This window comes from Mastacembelus armatus, chromosome 5 (genome assembly GCF_900324485.2).
Source record: "Mastacembelus armatus chromosome 5, fMasArm1.2, whole genome shotgun sequence".
Classification (NCBI taxonomy): Eukaryota; Metazoa; Chordata; class Actinopteri; order Synbranchiformes; family Mastacembelidae; genus Mastacembelus; species Mastacembelus armatus.
The window spans coordinates 6,587,564-6,606,448 of NC_046637.1; the positions used below are offsets into that span (position 1 = coordinate 6,587,564).

The 18,885-nt window shown below is 36.6% G+C and overlaps 1 protein-coding gene across 1 annotated transcript; it reads left to right on the forward strand.

Annotated features, from left to right (window-relative positions):
* Window positions 1–616: 616 nt before the first annotated feature.
* Window positions 617–17,655, forward strand: LOC113129954 (immunoglobulin-like and fibronectin type III domain-containing protein 1). The gene is given in 24 exon segments (XM_026306213.2): window positions 617–1,530; window positions 5,410–5,529; window positions 6,016–6,158; window positions 6,272–6,371; window positions 6,501–6,545; window positions 7,406–7,439; window positions 7,569–7,752; window positions 7,896–8,009; window positions 8,108–8,241; window positions 8,465–8,778; window positions 9,012–9,278; window positions 9,472–9,556; window positions 13,291–13,426; window positions 13,559–13,700; window positions 13,838–14,131; window positions 14,297–14,593; window positions 14,865–15,044; window positions 15,194–15,322; window positions 15,421–15,729; window positions 15,929–16,014; window positions 16,113–16,305; window positions 16,397–16,693; window positions 16,945–17,271; window positions 17,401–17,655. Coding segments are annotated over 24 exon segments (4,071 nt in total). The 5' UTR covers window positions 617–1,394; the 3' UTR covers window positions 17,406–17,655.
* Window positions 17,656–18,885: the final 1,230 nt, after the last annotated feature.

Consider the following 18,885-nt stretch of genomic DNA (forward strand, 5'->3'; position numbering starts at 1 on the left):
AAGGTTATCAAATTTTACAAAACCAAACTTTAGTAATGGCACAAAGTGACGCATGTGACCTTTCATAATGGACTGGAGCTGTGACTCATGCAATAATTAAATAAGTATATTTTTCAATGTGTACCATAATTCAGTTAATATCGGTCAGTTCTGGGAGGCAATAGCAGCAGCAACAGTGAGTACAGTATTTTAAAGCTAAGCCTAACTCTTCACCTTGTTTAAGGCTTCAACAAGTTTCTTGCTTAATTAACATGCCTTTAAAGAATTCCTGAAATAGACACTCATCCCACATTAGGCCAGCAGTTATTGTAAATGACACCGATAGCAGCAATATGGTTTGGCAATGCTGAATTTCCTCCAAATATTTAAAATCAAATCATGATGAGAGGGATCTACTTTTCATTAAGAGAATGAACAAGTAATACATCAAATACAATCCAGAAGTAAAGTGAGAGTCATGTATATGCTCTGCTAAAGACTTCTATCTCTTGTATCTTTCTTTTTTTTTGCTACAGATCTTTCTGAATCAGCACAGCTTGTGAGGATAGCAAGATGTCGAAGACATCAAAGGTGACCGATCAAACTGCTGCTGGGCAGGCAGGTAAGTGCAGAATGACCTTCTCTGGATAAAATAGTCACAGGTTGGTACTGCAGCTATCCCCATTAGTGTTTCCTGCTATCAGAGGAATGATGATGAAGACCTATTTGATAGTTAATCTTTACACAAAATAAAAATTCATATGATAATGCACAGAAGAAAAAAACAGCCTGCAAACCAGACGGCGAGAAAGAGATACGACCTGAGAAGATTGTCACATGAGTCAAAGATCACTTAAGGCTGGACTTACATCTTTTTTTGTTCTTTGAAGATGTGGAAAATCTGAATAATGCTGACCATATCCGCCGAGAGAAAATGAAGATATTGTACAATAAAAACTACAATATTTTTTTTGTCAAGTGAAAATAATTCAAACATTAGTTATTATTCTGTCATTATTATTATTCTATATTAAGTCCCTGCCTGGTATGATATTATCCATGATGTCAAGAAAACAAGCACAACAGCAAAGATGTTCTTCACTGGCAAGGGCACAGATGTTTTTTTGGCTAAGGAAATGAAGAAAAGGCTGGAATGCACAACTGAACATAAAATTCATCAACTTCCGCTTACTGCACCAAGGATATGATTTCAAAGATGTTGTCAAAAAAAATTTGAAAGCCTACTGAAAACGTTAAATAACTAATCTCTTGACGAAAATGTTGTGAAGATGAATAATCATTCAAGGTTACTCTCAAGAACAATATTGACATGCAACTGATGGAAACAAGATAATCAACAAAATCATCATGGAGGATCACAGCAACAGTTACCACAACTGACGAGGAAAAATGAAATGGTGTCCATGTCTGGTACAACACAGAATGAAGTTGTGTTTGAAGTTCAGCTTTTCCACAATGTAACCACACATAATTTCTCTCAAGCACTAAGCAGGAATCATCCTGAGATGTCAGCCATGAGAAAACTAAAAGTTAAGTCTCATCTGCAGTTGCAAACCATTTACATGCAGCTGTAACACCACGTTGCTAACAGAATGTACTGAATGTCTAGCACTAACCATTCCCTGTGGTGTGATGTGTTGAAGGTCTCTAAATAGTGTGTTCTGCCCAGGTTGTGTCTGTGTGTGTGTGTGTGTGTTCCCATTTCTGGATTAAATACTGTATATTGTGAAGTTTTGTGTTTATAATGTGTCCATAATCCCGTGGAAGTTCCAACCTGCCATGGCGCTTTTGTCAGGATTAATATTTACCTGTCCTGTTCCCTCTCCTGATGTCGCGTTGTGTGTTAAGTCAACGGTTCTGAGGGAGTTCACCCTGACGACAAAGGTATGCGAGCAAAAAAGAAATGAAATTACACAAATGATCAAGTGCATGGCTTCATGTTGGGTGAGTTGCACATATAATGCGGTCTTCTTCACTCTTAAAAAGTGCCATCCAAAGAGGATGAGTCAACTTTTAGTGCCACAACAGATATATTTCACTGCGACACCCTCCACACTAGCTTCAGACAGCTGCTGTTCTGTTACACATCTATTTTATCTCATAATTTAAATGGAAAAAATGCCACTTCTTAGACATACCGAATGTTCACCTGTTACTCAGTCCTGTACGATGTGAAGGGTCAGTTCAGTCTCAATAAGTGAACATGCTATACAAGGATAAGTCTGCTACAAATATGGCATGATCTCTCCTAAAATCAAATTAATCTGACTGGCCACCCAACTGTCTCCTCAAGTCACTAAAAGCTTAATCTAATACCTGAAACAGTAAAACTGATGAAGCATTAACAGCACAAATTAGTATCAGTTAAAAGATGAGCAGTGAAATCAATACTGAAGCTCTAAGGTATTGCATACCATCAATACTGAGGCAAACTGTATCACTTGTTTAAGGTAACCTTGAGATTTTTCCACCTTTTCAAGCCTGACTCTCATGCTCTCCTTGGCTTCACAGTAACAACCACAATGAGTCAGATACAAATTTGCAATTTCTATGACCCTAGCAGTTCAAAGAAGATCTAACAGAACTATGTGCTGTCAAGTTAACACATAACATTAATGTCTCAGGGTAATCAGCTGGAATGCCATCCATGACCTCTGGAAGCCCTTAAGCCTCAACTAACTGTCAATATTTTTTGATTTCTTGTAAAGCTGTGACAAGAGAATTTGGGCCAAGACAAGTGTGCAGTGCTCTGAGCTATCAAACATCCTTAACCTAATTACAGCTGTCATTTCCTTTTTTAAGTAAATTAACAGTCAAAATCCAAAAAATGAAAATTGGTGACATGGCTATGTTTGAGACCAGTGACAGAATCTAGATTTGTCAGCATTGGTTATTGCAATAAAATGTATTGGACAGTGTAGCAGCAAAGAACAACTGACAGTGGCAACGAGCTATGGCACTGATTAGAATAAACATATATGAGAATAAATGGGAATAAGCTGGAAAGTCAGGTTTGGAAAAACTTTTTGAAAGTTTTCATTCATTCATTTGTTCATTTATTTACTTGACAAGCAAACTTTTCAGAAAGGCACTTTAATACAAAAAGGTGTTTCAAAATGCTTTACAAGGCATACAGGAAAAACAGAAATTTAAACAGCCAAATGAAATTAAAAAGATGAAACAAGACAGCAATAAAGAGAGGAAAGTGAAGCACTCAAGTGCAGACTGTAGGTACTTAATATTCTGTTTTAAAGGTGGTCTGAGTGGGAAACTGTTAAATCTTCAAGTCTGTTCTAGCTCTGTAGTACATTTTGTCAAATGTAAGGATAAAAAATACATATGGACCATTCAATGATAAATATTCCTTATTATAATGCATAATAAATCATACTGCACCATAAAAGTGAAAAAGTGAATAAATGAATAACAAACTGTAGAAATATAGTAAGTGCAGTTAAGCTGTTTTAGCCATAGGCATTTGAAACATGGAACGAATGGAAAGCATTCAGCTTTTTAGTGATAGCAGTCAATCAGGTGGTTATTTCTAGTGATGATTGCAAATGTAGATCTTGTATGATTCATGAACATAATGGGATTAAACGTACTTTAACAGTTGTTCTACATTAATAGGTTGATCAACATATCCATGAAAACATATAGCCTTCAATGATGTCTGTACCATTGTCACAGTTACACAGCATGAATGTTCAGCTAGCTAACAGCAGCAAAATCAGTGCATTAATCCCTATGCTTTGCTGTGTACAGATCATACTGTTCAGCCGCAGCTACTGCAGACAATTTACCACCACTGCATTTCACAGTGTAAAATGCTGGCATACCCTGTTCATTTCTCCTTACATAAAACTACTGCATACTGTACATCCTATAGTTTATATTCTGCCTATTTCATGGCTTACAGGCCAAGTAAAAATAATTAGAGAGCAGGGGATCCCTGGACCAGCAGAACTCCTGTGATCAGCAGTCAGTGATGCTCCCCTTGAGAACACTGTAAATTAGCTCATCTTGGTACTCTCAGGGTTCGGCCGCTTCAGCATAGTACTTAAACCTGCACTAATGCTTTATTACAAAAACACACACTTTAAATAACTCAATATGTAAGCTATTTTAGATCCATGCCATTTGCAATTAGTTGACCTGACTGCAGAGGCAGGACTGTTTTTCTACACACAAAGAAATGACTGGCCAATACTTCCTGTTTGCACTGGTCACCAATTTAGACTGAACTGTGCTAATAAATAATTTTGATGTTATATCGTTAACAGAGGGGACTTACTTACAGACAGCAAACGCGTTGAAATATAATTTATTACAAGCAAATTGCCTTCTTTCTATTATATTTTATAGTGAACATGAATGTTAAGTTCAAACGAAAAACTAAAATGTATAAAAATCTCATACATAAACCATTATACTAGTCCAAAGTGCATTACAAAATTCTAAAATGTGTTTTTTACAAAACTGTCTTGTTGCATAAATTAGGCAGTTACAATCCCTATGGTATTGGTCTTACTATATGCACTCATTACGAGCACTTTTCATACCGTGGGAATGCCATTTTAATGCTGTTGTGTGGGCGTCAAAGCAAAGCCAACACACAAGAGTAGGTGGAGATGTAAATTAACTCACTTGCATTTTATTACTGCAAAAAGAAGCAAATGTGTTTTTGCAAAATACAAGCACAAAAACACCAAGCATTTCATAGGGTTGTTGAGGTGGCAGATTTGTGCTAATTTAGTTCAGAATATTCGATGCAGCTTCTATTATTTACGTGTCACTCAGTTTATACAGAAAATGTCTTATATTCTAAAAATATTTAGGAAAAAAATGTCTTCAATTCACAAACTACTGGACTGAGTTTCACTTTAAAAGTAGTAATTTTTTTTCTTGGCCATACGTTTTGGTAATCCATTATTGTGGCATTTTTTGCTTCTGTCAGATAAACCTTTGACCTGTATGTTTGAATGTGACTACATACAAAGCTCACACCTACAAATGTTGCTGGGCAACTGAGCTTTAGATTTGCCATCCAATTTGAAAACAATTTATTACGCTTTTTTTTTTTTCTATAAGCGTACTAATCTGCTTCACTGATTTTCAGAGGTGGTTCTTCAAAATAAGTCATCATTTTAATCTTTATATTATAATATAATCTATATAATATATATCTATATAATACCTATGTATTATAAATTCATTTTAGTAATATATTAGTTTTGCACTGCATATGACATTTGTCATTTTATATATATATATATATATATATATATATATATATATATATATATTTATATATATATTTATTTATTTATTTATTTATTTATTAAGAGTGACTTCTATCTTTTATTTATTTATTTTCTAATTTTTTATACATTTTTATTAATTAATTAGGTATCAGGAAGAAGTCCAAAGTGCCCGGTGTCATGATAACACAGTTTATGGAGGAGCTTCCAGAGGGAATGTCAACTCCAGATTTCACTCGCAAACCTATTGCTCTGACTATTCAAGAAGGTATGTTTTTATGTCTCTGAGAAACAGACATGATCTACCCTCCCACAAAACAAATGTGTCTGAATCATGGCAGATACCTTGACCTAAAACATACAGAAAATTGCAAAAAACAACATAGAAACTTCAAATAAAGAAGGAAAATATGTTTATGCAACATATCTTGTGAACAAAAACATTACTCAACTCTCAGACTCTGACATAAAAAATAACTTTAGTGGAAAAATGTTTTGCACTTATATGAAATGTTGTTCACTCATACACATATTTACTTCCTACACAGAACTGCAGTTGCTTAGGCAGTAGAGCATGTAAACCAGTAATTGTAAGGTTGGTAGCTTGACTCTCCTGAGATACTGAACCTCTATTTGCACTAGATGACAAAATACAAGTTGCTGTGAACAAAAGAATCAACCAAATAATTTTTACTATAAATATATCGCAATGAATATTTTCTCACTAGGCAATCCTCATTCTATCCCATTTAAGGTAAGTCAGCTGTATTTAAAGCGAAAGTAGTGGGCACTCCAACACCAACTATAACATGGAGCAGAGCAAACGGAGAAATACATTTTCACCCTGACCTGTGCCTGCAAAAGTATGATCAGTCGTCTCAGGAACATACCCTTGAGGTAAGCTTTACAGTAACAATTATTCTATAAATGAAGTATATTTTCAATAATAATTTATTTACTTTAATTAATTTACTTTAATTTATAATAAAAGTATGCTTGCATTTCATTAGTTTCCAAAGGTGGCTCCAGAGGATGCTGACACCTACAAGTGTTTTGCAACAAACGAATATGGAAGGGCTATCTGCACTGTTGTCTTGAATGTTATTGAGGGTAGGATTAATATAATCATTTGTTTGAATCACACTACTCCGTATTTCAAGCCAGTTATATAACAGTTGTATACTTAAATGGAATTGCAGCAAATTAGAAATGGAAATTAAAGTTATTGTTTGTTTATAGTTGGATTCTCTAAGACCAAGGAACTTCAAAGGACACATGGAGAAGGTGAGATTTCCAATACAGTTTGATCCACAAAGATGTATCTGAAATTGGAGTGGTACTTTTACATAAATGGTTTTTAGCAAGACAGCGTGTGTTGGTTGGGTCAGGGCACACCTTCGTAAGGCCAAAGTTATTACAAAACGAGAGTTAATATGCACTGTTCAAAAAGCAGACAAACTAGCAACACAATCAAAAATACATTTATTACAAAAGATACTTTAAGGGAAATGGGCACTCAGCTCTGTGCAAAATGGTTGTTTTTTATCTAAGCTATAAAGACTTGGAATTAAACAGCTCACTTTTTATGTATAAATACTGTATTTTCACAGCGACATGACATTGCAATTGGATTAAGTAGAATTATTGGAAAAAAAATGTGACTACCATGATGCATCTGTCACATCACTTTTCACTGACTGAAAATTCTGAACACAACCAGAACCATGTTAGGTTAAACACAGCACAACCTGGACCAGTTTGTGACTGATAACCTTTTAGGTTGTTTCAGCTTATATTTTCCTACTGCCAAAAAATTTCAGACAGGCAGCAGAGATTAGTAGGATCAGAATGACACGCACTTAGGCTTTCTCAGGCCTGAGCAAACAGTATAAGTAGACAGCCCAGTATAATGTTTAATCTGTCGGTTCATGTGTCACTTATTACCTGTCATAAGGATTTTATTTGGACATAGACAACTGGTAGGTTGTCAATCACAATGGAAAGGACCTCTTCACTGCATTTCTATTTAGCTCAAAAAAGAAAATGGTTTGTAATAAAAAAAATGTAAGACAAGCCTAGATACTAGATTAAGTGTAATTTGGTATTGAGTGATGAACTGATTAATTTTTGCTATGGATCCCCAGATGCAACAGAGTTCAGAAAAAAACTGAAAAAACGGTGAGTAAAATATTGAAAACTTAGTTATCTGTTAAAATATCCATTTAGAACAAAGGGAATTCAATGACAGTATGAGATCCAGTGTATCAGTGGAGTTTAATGAAATTAATGAAATTTCTCACACTGCAGTAATGCTGATGGCACTCGCGAGGAAAAGGTAATGGAGCCAGAGGAGAAGGTTTGGGAAATTCTCCTTAGTGCTGACAAGAAAGACTACGAGCGGATCTGTGCTGAATACGGTATCACAGATTTCCGTGGCATGCTGAAGAAACTCAAAGAACTGAAGAGAGAGAGGGAGGAGGAGATTGCAGAGGTATGTGGTACAGTATACCAACTGCCATTCATGATCATCTCTAATCGTTACAATCAGGTTGTTTTAGCAACTTGTTCATATGTAACTTTTGTAGAATTATTTATATTTGTTTATGATTTTATATTTTTGTCTTTCTATCGTAGTTTGTCACACACATCAGTACACTGAAACATATTGAGGTCAGTGACAACGACTACGCAACCATTGAGTTGGACATGGACCTCAAAGATCCAAGCAGCAAAATTTTTTTGTACAAGGTGAGTTACTGATTTCCTTTAGTAGTGTTTTGCTTTTTTTGTAACCATCTGTTTAATTATCTGTTGTCAGAATGGTAATATGTTTCCAAATTCTTCAGGATGGTGTCATGGTTCCATTCTCCATAGAAGAAGGCGAGGCAATGAAGCACAATTTGAAACAAGTTGGCAATAAATATGTATTCACAATTAAAAAACTAGGGTTAGAAGATGCTGGACTCTACAGATTTTAAAGGTAAGTCATCTATTAAGTAATTAAGGTTAGTTTTTTGTAAAATCAATTACTTTCCAAGAATTAGACATATTTCATTTCTCCCAAAAGATAATTTTGTTCTTTTGAAGTTAGACTCATTCATAACAATAATAGAGCCACCTTGAGCCAGGCCAGCCTCCCGTGACCTTGAAGAGAACAAGTCATTGTAACATTGTCAAAAAATTAATGGGATAATGGAAAAAAGGCAGTCTGTGCTTCTATTTGTGTCTTTCTGAAACTCTGCAGTACCTGAAGTTGACTTTGCTGTCAAAATACATGAGGTCAAGGCAGAAGAACGAGAGGATGTCCTCTTTCAATGTGTTCTGACTGCACCAATGAATGAGATCAAATGGTATGGCAAAAACGCTCTGCTGTCATACAGCGAGAAACATAATATCACTGTATCTGAAGATAAGCTTATCCACAAATTGATTGTGCGGGACTGTCTGCCCTTGGATGCCGGTATCTATGCTGCTGTGGCAGGAATCAAATCCTGCAATGCCTGGCTTATAGTTGAAGGTAAGAAAATCATTATGTTCTTATTATATAATATGCCAGACACATACATAAAGGTGGAATTATCTTGTAGATACTTTCCGCTGGCATTAAGTAATTGTTGAATTCTGAATTTAACATTACGCTAACAGTTATAAACGCATTTCATATATATTTTATAGCTAACAAAGACCCTGCCAACTTGGGCAAAAAGACAGCTCGCAAAACTACCATGGCTGGAGGCGGCAATGATGAAGAACTGATGAGAATTGCCAAGGAACAGCAGGAAAGATATTTGAAAGAAATGGAAGAAAAAATAGAAATTGCCAAAAAGGCTCAAGTGGAAAGAGAAGCAGCAGAAGCAGCTGCCCGAGCAGAGGCAGAAGCAGCTAGAAAAGCAGCAGCCGAGGCTAAAGCTGCCACCAAGGCTGCAGCTAAGGCTGCTGCAAGGTCAAAGAGGGCAGCAGCTGCCAAGGATGTAGCTGCAAAAAAAACTAAGAAAAAGGAAGCTGGTCCCGCCAGTGGTGGAGTCTCCTCTGCACATAGTACAGGAGGTGTGGTCGATGTGGGAGGTGTGGCTGATGTTGGAGGTGTCAGTGGTCCAGATGGTGCTAGTGGTCCAGTGAGTGCCATTAGTGGTGCAATTGATGGAGGCAAACATGCAGGCACTGGTAAAAGCATTGGAGGTGGTACCATTAACGGTGAAGGTGATATAAGTGGAACAAAATATGGAGCTGGAGCACAAGGACAATTTGGAAGTGCAGCTGGAACTGGAAGAGGATTTAGAGGCGATGCTGGAGCCCAGGGAGAACCTGGTGGTGAAGCTGGAGGTGTAGGAGGTGGGGCTGGAGCCAGAGGAGAACTTGAAGGTGAGGCCCGGGGTGGGGCTGGAGCCCGAGGAGAACTTGGAGGTGAAGCCCGGGGTGGGGCTGGAGCCAGAGGAGAACTTGGAGGTGAAGCCCAGGGTTGGGCTGGAGTCAGAACTGGAGGAGGAGTTAGAGGTACAGCTCAAGCCGGAGTTGAAGGTGAAGCAGGAGAAGTCAATGGCGATGAAGATTTAAACGAAAATTCTGAGGGAGATGAAGAATATGATTCATTTGAAGATTCTGATGAAGAACTTGAGGGAGAGGGAGAAGGAAAAGTAGGTGGAGAAGGACGAATGCGTGGAAAACGCATAAAAGATGGTCAACTCATTGCAGATACAATGATAGGTAAGAAATCAGTTCATAATATAATGTATGTTGACAGACAATAATAATTTGCTTCATAAACTACTGTCTACTCTCAGTAGACTGCCATGTGGCCAAAACTTGTATTCTTCTAACTGCTTTATTAGGATGTAATGCAGCCCTGCAGTTTTTAATAGAAAAGTTAATCACTACTAAAATTATTAGTAGTAACATCGGTGAATGTATTTATATTTTGTTGCTTTTCTGTTTTCCTTAGTTTCTTTGTGTAGATTTTCCATGCTCTTGACATATTACAGCATCTTAATGTTTGTCTTTTCTGTGAATTAATCAAATTATTTTTAACCATTATCTTTAGTTTTTCAACAAAATAAGTATTTTTGTAAAGATTTGAAAATATTTTCTTCAAAAGAGAAGCAGATGCTGATTTTGTAGAATAGGCAGCTGAAAAATGGTACATTATAATATTTATGCTTTCTATATATATTCTACATACATTTGATATTTATTATTGCTATTAGGAGATAATAATAAAGAGGAAACCACAAATCAACAAGGTGAAAAAAGAAAAACATCCCAAAAAGAGAAAAGTGGAGGTTGAAGAACATGTTGGTAAGAGAGGTTGCATGCATACTGACGATCAAAGTCATTTGAAAATCAAAATGACTTTAACATCATAACTGTAGGAAATTATAAGTCAATCCTAACTTATATGCAGCTGCGGTAACAACTAATAAATATATAACACTGACCACACAATTAAACCACTGACAATTACACTTTACAAACTCTTCACTGCTCTGCTTCGCAGCATAGTTAGCGAAAGGCTCCATGTGACTCAAGTCAATGTTTCACACGTATTCCAGAAAGGTGTTCTAGTGAGGCCAAGCCTTGGTGATGAAATTTGCTTTATCCATTATATCACAGTATGGATTTAGAATGATGGTTAGTAATTCTTACAAGCCCCTGCAGTCCTACATTAGAGTTTACATTTAGAGATTTGCGGCCTGCAAAATTAAGTTGCTCACATGGTTTCCTGCTATAAAGTTACTGAAAACCATGTGGTTTAAGCATTAATGTAAAGCCCTAACAGTCTGCTTAATGTTTTGGCAAATTATGCTTAGCTTAGTTAACTTGATGCATAAAGACCAATTTTATTTTATCTATGTCTTTATATTTTTGTCTGTGTGCCTCTTTCAAGAAACAAAATAGTATGTGCTCTGCTGAATTCAGAAATTTCTGTATAATTCTTTTCTGTAAAAAGGAATAGATATTTGTCTATACTTGTGTTTTGTGTGTAATATGTGCACTTTCATGTTGTAGATGTGTTTGTCTTCATGTTGTTATGAATACCTTCTTTAAGAAAAACTTTTTTTTTTTTTTTTTTTTTAAATGTAGGGTGAGAAATTGGAAAAGGCGATTTATAGACGCAGACACATGTATTTAAGATGGCACTGTAAAACCTGCACATTCTTAGATTTTGAAGTTTATTTTTGACGAATCAAACTAAAATTAAGTATCAGAATGTAATCCACTCTTTGTGGTAATTCTTTGTATAAAGTATCTATGATACCATGTAGCCATGTAACCCCAATACCTAATACCTAACCTAAGTTAAGTCACTTCACAATAACACAATTAGAGAATTTAAATAGAAATATGGATATCACCTTTTCAGCCACCCTCTTCTTCTGCACTGACGCTAATGTTTGTTACTCCTTTTGATGCTGATCTTGTCATCTTTCATGCTCCACATTGACATTTTAATTTTTATTACTTTTTTTCATTAATGTTATGTGCAAGGAATATCCAACAGCAAATGAGAAACTGACGGATTGACGGTAATTACAATGATATCCCCTAAAACTGAAAAGCAAAACACAGTGAAGCAAGTGGTGCCAGTGGTGATAATGGCACCAGTCCAGCAGCAGGCAGTGATGAATCTGCTGAAAATGATGAGGGTGCAGACGGCAGCCAGCCAGCAGCAGCTGGCAAGTGCTCATGCCGTGCACTACAAGGCCCATTGATCGAGGAGACAGTTAGTGGTAAGGGTGCTGCATTAACTGCTGCATGGGAAGCACTGTCACTGAACAAAGTCATTTGATGAGCAGATGACTAATCAAATTTGATGCACTAATGATTTTTTGTTTTTGTATTTATTTATTGTCAGTTGTCATAACATGCTTTAGTCTTAGGCTTTGCAGACAATAGGGCAGCTCTAGTTACATAACCTCATTACTATGGCCAACAGGTTGGATATCACCAGTCAATATGTTGTGTGGTATTTGTGTCTCTGTCTCTTATGTGGTGTGTTTACAGACTATATGTCTATGTGTGTGTATGTGCGTGTGCGTATGTGGGGGTGTGTGTGTAATCTTTAAATGTATCTGTGCTCTGTGTGCATATGTGTTAATCTTGCCTTTTTAAATATTAATTTACGATGAGTTGGTGCATTGAGGTTAATAATTTAAGTTAGCATCTGCAGAATTGATCATGGTTTTCATGCCCCTGCAACATTTGTGTGTAGAGACATGCTAACATAATTTGAAAATGGAAGACAACCTGAGCTGACGTTAGAGGATGACCATCTAAATCACTTTCTGCCTAATGAAGACGACTGACTTCAGATCAAGCAGACAAAATGCTAATGTCATGGAACCGTCAGTCCTGAGTGGGATATTTTATCATTTAATTGCGTGCTTCTTTCAAGAGTGACAAAGAGAACAGAGGCAAATGGATGCCTCGGTGATGACATTCTTATGAGCTGTGCCAAGATTTGAACTCTGGAAAAACTTTGAAGATGAAGAAGGCTCTCTCGTCCAAACAAGACAATCTATCTACACTTTAACCAAGATGTTGTCATCAGTTCAAAAGAAATGGAAAAAGGGCTGTTCTTACATTCCTTGTAAACTTGGATCTTAAAGGCTCTTCGAATATATTTTTAGACATATAAATAAAAAAAATAAAACACTAAACAATAATAACATAAAATGCAATGCTGAGATGTTTGCTTAAAAATTAGGTAAGTATTTCCACATCTGAGTTACATATAAATGTGTTGAAACATAACTTTTTCACCTGAAAGTAGTTTGGGGCAATTGGTCCAATTTAGTATTTTAACTTGTATTTAGTAGGTTAATAATAAAACACAGATTTATTTAAAAGGTGAGGTAAGTGTGTACATAATAGAATTACATTGAAGAGCATACACTGTGCATTCATCCATACATGAATGTATGAAGTCTTTGTACTTATAGATCTACAATTACAAAACCCTGAAACAATAAAACCTTGTATGCAGTTATAAGTTGTAGAAATGTTACTGTACATGCACTAACTTGCCGGTTGATAAATCCTCAGACCCAGGGGTTCATTTTGAAGCTTTGCTTTCTGACTGCAAAGCCATTATTGGAGAAGCAGCACAGCTGGAGTGTAAACTGAGTAGTGAAGACAGTCAGGGAATCTGGTACAAAGATGGAAATGAGGTAAGCCCCAGGTCTAAATGTGGTCATTACATTGCATATATGCAGTGACAAACCAAAATTAATGCTCACGTATTTCTGTACATTTGAAAGGCCTTGACATTTGCTGAAGTTAGATGTTTTTTTTCTCCCTAGATTAAATCATCTAAGGGTGTAGCTATTTCAAAACAAGGAGGTTTTCACAGGCTTAAAATTCAAAAAGTCACAGAAGAATTTGCTGGAAAGTACAAATTTGAAGCAGATGGACGAAAGACAGAGGCCTTGATCATTGTTGAAGGTAAAGACATTTTTACTTTTTAGCATACAGGGCTTGCATTATTTATTTGGACAAAGTCAACATGAGAAGGTACACAATGGAAAACACTGTTTCACACTGCTTAAATATCTGTCACTGTGTTCTGCCCATCATTTTAGATCCACCCAGATTTGATAAAGAGGAACTGGAAGAATTTCAAAAACCTGTAACTGTGAAAAAAGGACATAAAGCTACCTTCAAAATAGTTTACACTGGACGAGAACCTATAAAAGTTCAGTGGTACCTTGAGGGTGAAGAGCTTTTAGAGGGAGGAAATATAAAGATAGAGGTTTCAGAGGGTTATAGTCGTCTCCTTCTAAACAAGATGCAACGCAAGGACAGCGGTGAAGTGAAAATAAAACTCAAAAATGAGTTTGGCACAGTTGAAGCCTTGACCCAGCTTGTTGTTCTGGGTATGTATTATAAAGATAATGTGAAACTTCAAACATTTTTATAGAGTATGTGGCATGATCTCACACTTTCAGAGAGTAGCATTCAGAAAGCATACAGTGAACTTAATTATTATATTGGTAATTTGGGTAATGTTTTCTGATTAAGGCTACGTTGTCTTTTTACAGATAAACCCACTCCACCAATGGGACCTCTGGAGATAGTTGAGGCAACATCCTCTGCAATTGAATTCAAGTGGAGACCCCCAAAAGACAGTGGGGGCTGCAAGATAGGAAACTATATCCTTGAACGACAACAGGTTGGACGTAACACCTGGAAGAAGCTGGGGCCAATTGGTCCAGAGGCCAAATACAAGGACCCTGATGTGAACCATGGTAAAAGGTACTGCTATCGCATCAGAGTGGAGACTGAAATGGGCACCAGTGAGCTGATGGAAACAGAGGACATTCAGGCTGGGACAAAGGGTAAATTTAGATCAAAACAATTAAATGTGCTTATCTTAGAAGTAGCACATTTTAATGCAGACCCGGTTACAACTGTAACCAATGTTTGTAAGAGAATGTACAGAAAAATGAGCCTAAATTTGGTTACAATAAGCAGACTTGGCAACTGTGATCCTAATCTATGCTCCCACAGTACACACACACGCACGCACGCACACACGCACACAAATCTTACTTAAAGACCCTTTCAAAATGAAAAAAATGATCATTTTCCAATCTATTGTCAATATAGCATACCCTGGATCTCCATCAGCACCAAAGGTTGTCAGTGCCTGCAAAAACTGCATCACCCTTTCTTGGACTCCCCCTTCCGATACTGGAGGCACCAATATTTTGGGATACAACCTTGAGAAACGCAAAAAGGGCAGCAACTTGTGGGGCCCAGTTAATCGACCTGATGAAATGATCAGAGGTTACCATATTTATTATTACTTTTATTGTTGTTATTATTTCAGTTTAATCATGTTATGGCTCAGTTTTATGACAGAATAATTTATCTATTGCCGTTAATCCTGTACTACATATGTATTTTGTGTGACAACCTGCATTTTTCCTATGTAGCTAAGGAATTTGCAGTTAAAGATGTGGTTGGGGGCATGGAGTACGAATTCCGCGTGTCAGCAATCAATAGCTCTGGAGCGGGTGAATTCAGTTCACCATCAGAGTTCGTGTTTGCCAGAGACCCTAAAAGTAGGTGGACATTTAGAAAATTATGGCACGTCATTATTTTACTTTATTAATACTTTACAGGCTACAAATCAGCACTGGCTATGCATCATGTGTTTCAGAGCCTCCTGGTAAAGTCATTGACTTGAAAGTGACAGATTCTGGCTACACAAGCCTGTCACTGTCTTGGACCAAATCCAAGGACATTGAGGGGGTTGCAGATGAACCCAAAGGATATTTTGTGGAGATCAGACCGGCAGAAAACACAGAGTGGGACCGCTGCAACTCAAATGCACTAACCATGACTACCTATACAGTGAGAGGCATGAAGTCAATGGCCATGTACTGGGTGAGAGTTATTGCTACTAATGATGGCGGAGAGGGGCCCCCACAGGAATTGGATAACTTCATCCTTGCTATGCCTCCTCCAGGTAAGAAATTCACTATTTATGTTGAATGTTGATAAAATATTTGAATTTAATATTTCATAATTTTAGTTAACATAAAGAAATGATTTTGCTTTAAGATACCCACAATGTGCACATTTGCAAACACAAAACTGCTATTGCACACACTAGTATGTAATCACAATGACAACAGTGATTAACATTTTCACTTCTGTTCATCCAGTGAGGCCACGATTCACGGATTCCAAAATCAAAAGTTTTATGATTGTGAGAGCAGGAAATTCTGCACGATTCAACATTAACTTTGTGGTAATTTAGGAGTTAAATACTATGACACATCTATGATCATACATATACAGTGATTTCATTTCATCTACTGATAAACTATATTGCCCTATCGTTTGTAGGCCTCCCCTTGGCCTGATGTCACCTGGCTAAAAGATGGAGTGCCAGTGTCTAAAAAAGTGACCATCAGTAATGCAGAGGGTACATCTCAGCTTCTGATTCCTTCAGCTGAGCGGTCAGATACTGGAATCTATACTATTATTGTCAAGAACGTTGTTGGCCAGGAAACATTCAGCATTGAAATTAGAGTCACAGGTATTGCACCCTCTTACTTTATAAATAATGGACACACATTCCACACACTGTACATAAAAAGAATTAAAACACTTTTGTATTTGAACTCCAGATGAGCCAAAGCCACCAGGTCCTGTGGAGCTTGATGAAAATGTGCCTGGTACAGTGACCATCTCATGGACCCCATCTCCAGATGAGAAACGTGATGACAGGCTCCACTACATGGTGACTAAGCGTGACTCAAACAAGACGAAATGGCACACCATTGCAGATCGCATCTTTAACAATAAATTCACAGTCTGCAACATAATGCCAGGCAGAGAATACCAGTTCAGAGTCTATGCAAAGAATGACATGGGCTCATCCAACCCCTCTGAATCAACAAAGTGGATGATTACTACCAAAAAAGGTCTGTAAATATCTGTTACTTGAGACAGGTATAAATTTATTATGCTCAAAAAATTGACCATCAGATTAGCCATTACCACAGAAACATGAAATAACCATTAATTCTGTCTGTATAAATCTAGTATACAAACAGGACCAGAATGTACCGTACTAATTTCCCAAATACACCTTACTAAGTCAATGCTGAAATATGTTCCTCTGTTACCTCAGTACAATTCTAATATGTTGCAATGCATCTCCACTGTCTTCCAGAAAAGTTAACTGTGAATGTGCCAAAACCAAAGCCCTGCAATCTACAGTGTCCTCCCAAGTTTATTGTCCCATTAAAAATGCACACTGCTCCTGAAGGGTATGAATGCTACATGAGTTGTGCTGTAAAAGGGGATCCAACACCTCATGTGACATGGCTCCGCGACAATATCAGTTTGAATACCAACACTAACTATTTCATCTCCAACACGTGTGGCGTGTGCTCTCTGCTCATACTGAGAGTTGGGCCTAAAGACACTGGAGAGTACAAGGTTGTAGCAGAAAGCAATATGGGAAGGGCAGAGTGCGCCACTAAGCTGACAGTCAGAGGTAAATCTTTATTAGAACATTAATGTATCTGAAATATTTTATCACAGTGCCTTGAACTAATATACATACTGCATTATACCGTGATGGTCTTTATAATCTGAGACTAATAAGGACCTTTCTCTCTTTCAGAATAAATGAACACAATGAAGATGGTAGAATTGCTCTAAAACCCTAAACAAAAGCAAGTTGTTGGAAATTCACAAATACTATACACTATATACTACAGTGGATCTTTAGAGCTGAGTCAGCTCTGTCAAATAAAGAATACGTCTGTGATTACATCCTTTTAAGTTTACAATTTGATTAACACATTTCTATAAAGACTGCCAATTAATCATCGTTACTGTAATGACTTGGGCATACAAATAAAAGCTACAAAACACATTTTGCTTGTTTTGATTTCAACTGTTCAATCTCAATAAAACAGAAGCTTAAAATACTACAGTTCAAAAAGCATATTTAAACAGTAATAATATGCATGTTATGCAGCAAAAATGTTTAGAGGAACCAACATACAACCTACACAGCAATAATTAATTGATTTAAAAATGCCTATTTTGCCAAAAGCTTAGGCAACTATCTACGTATCTTTCAATTAATTTTTAGTTGCAATGTTTGGATTTTTCTGTTTACATGCATAGTGAAAATATTGTTTGCTGTAGTATGTCACATGTAAAATGTGCAAGAGTTTGATGTAAATAAATATTTCAAATTGCTTTTGTGATGTAAATCTGTTAATATTATGTTCATGCTACTTTGGAAAGGAGTTAATATTTACCAGAAATGCTTTCATGTGTATAAAGATTTCCAAAAATACGTCACTAGAACTATATAGATGTGTATGATAAGATACCTTGGCATACACATTGAGGCCCTAGGTCAAACATTGACCTCACAAGTGTCAAAATTCATGCCACTTGCTCATGTCCATGAAATTTTATGTGAATAATTTATGCCCAGTCTTCTAGTATTACCTCTCTGAGCATATTTTTCATGGGGTCAGATATTAGTACATGCATAGAATTACTGAATAAGAGACTAAGAAATGTTCATGCACACAGGGCTAAAATATGCCAGACCAGTGCAGATTGACACTTCTCTGTTTCAAAGAAGTTTTAAGTTGCTGAATTTGTTGCATTGCAAAAATAAGGTTTCATTTATTTCAATTCTGTTTCAGCCTAACAAGATATTTAAATTAACTGGGGCTCATTAGTATCAGAATAATGTTTAGTTTTAGTTGTGTTTGCTTTTTGTCTAATATGTCCAGAGAAGTGTCAGAGTAAATAAGAAAATTCATGCAAATTGTTTAATTTCTGGAATAAGCTTTCAGCATTTGAAAATCATAGTTCATTAATTCTGACATTTCTAAATATGCACAACAACCTAACGAGCTTGGAAAAAAATTTAATTGACACTTACCTATAGTTAAATGTTGGCTGAAGATCAGGCAGCTGACATAAGCAATTAAACTAATGGAAAGGCCGCTCAGCCCATGTCACTTCCCATGAGATTTCTCAATTTAATAAGAGCAGCCAGGAGTAGCCTGCTGTAGTACTAAAGCTGAAACTTCAGTTTTGAGGGAGGGATTACAGTATTTCACTGCTGCATTTCCTG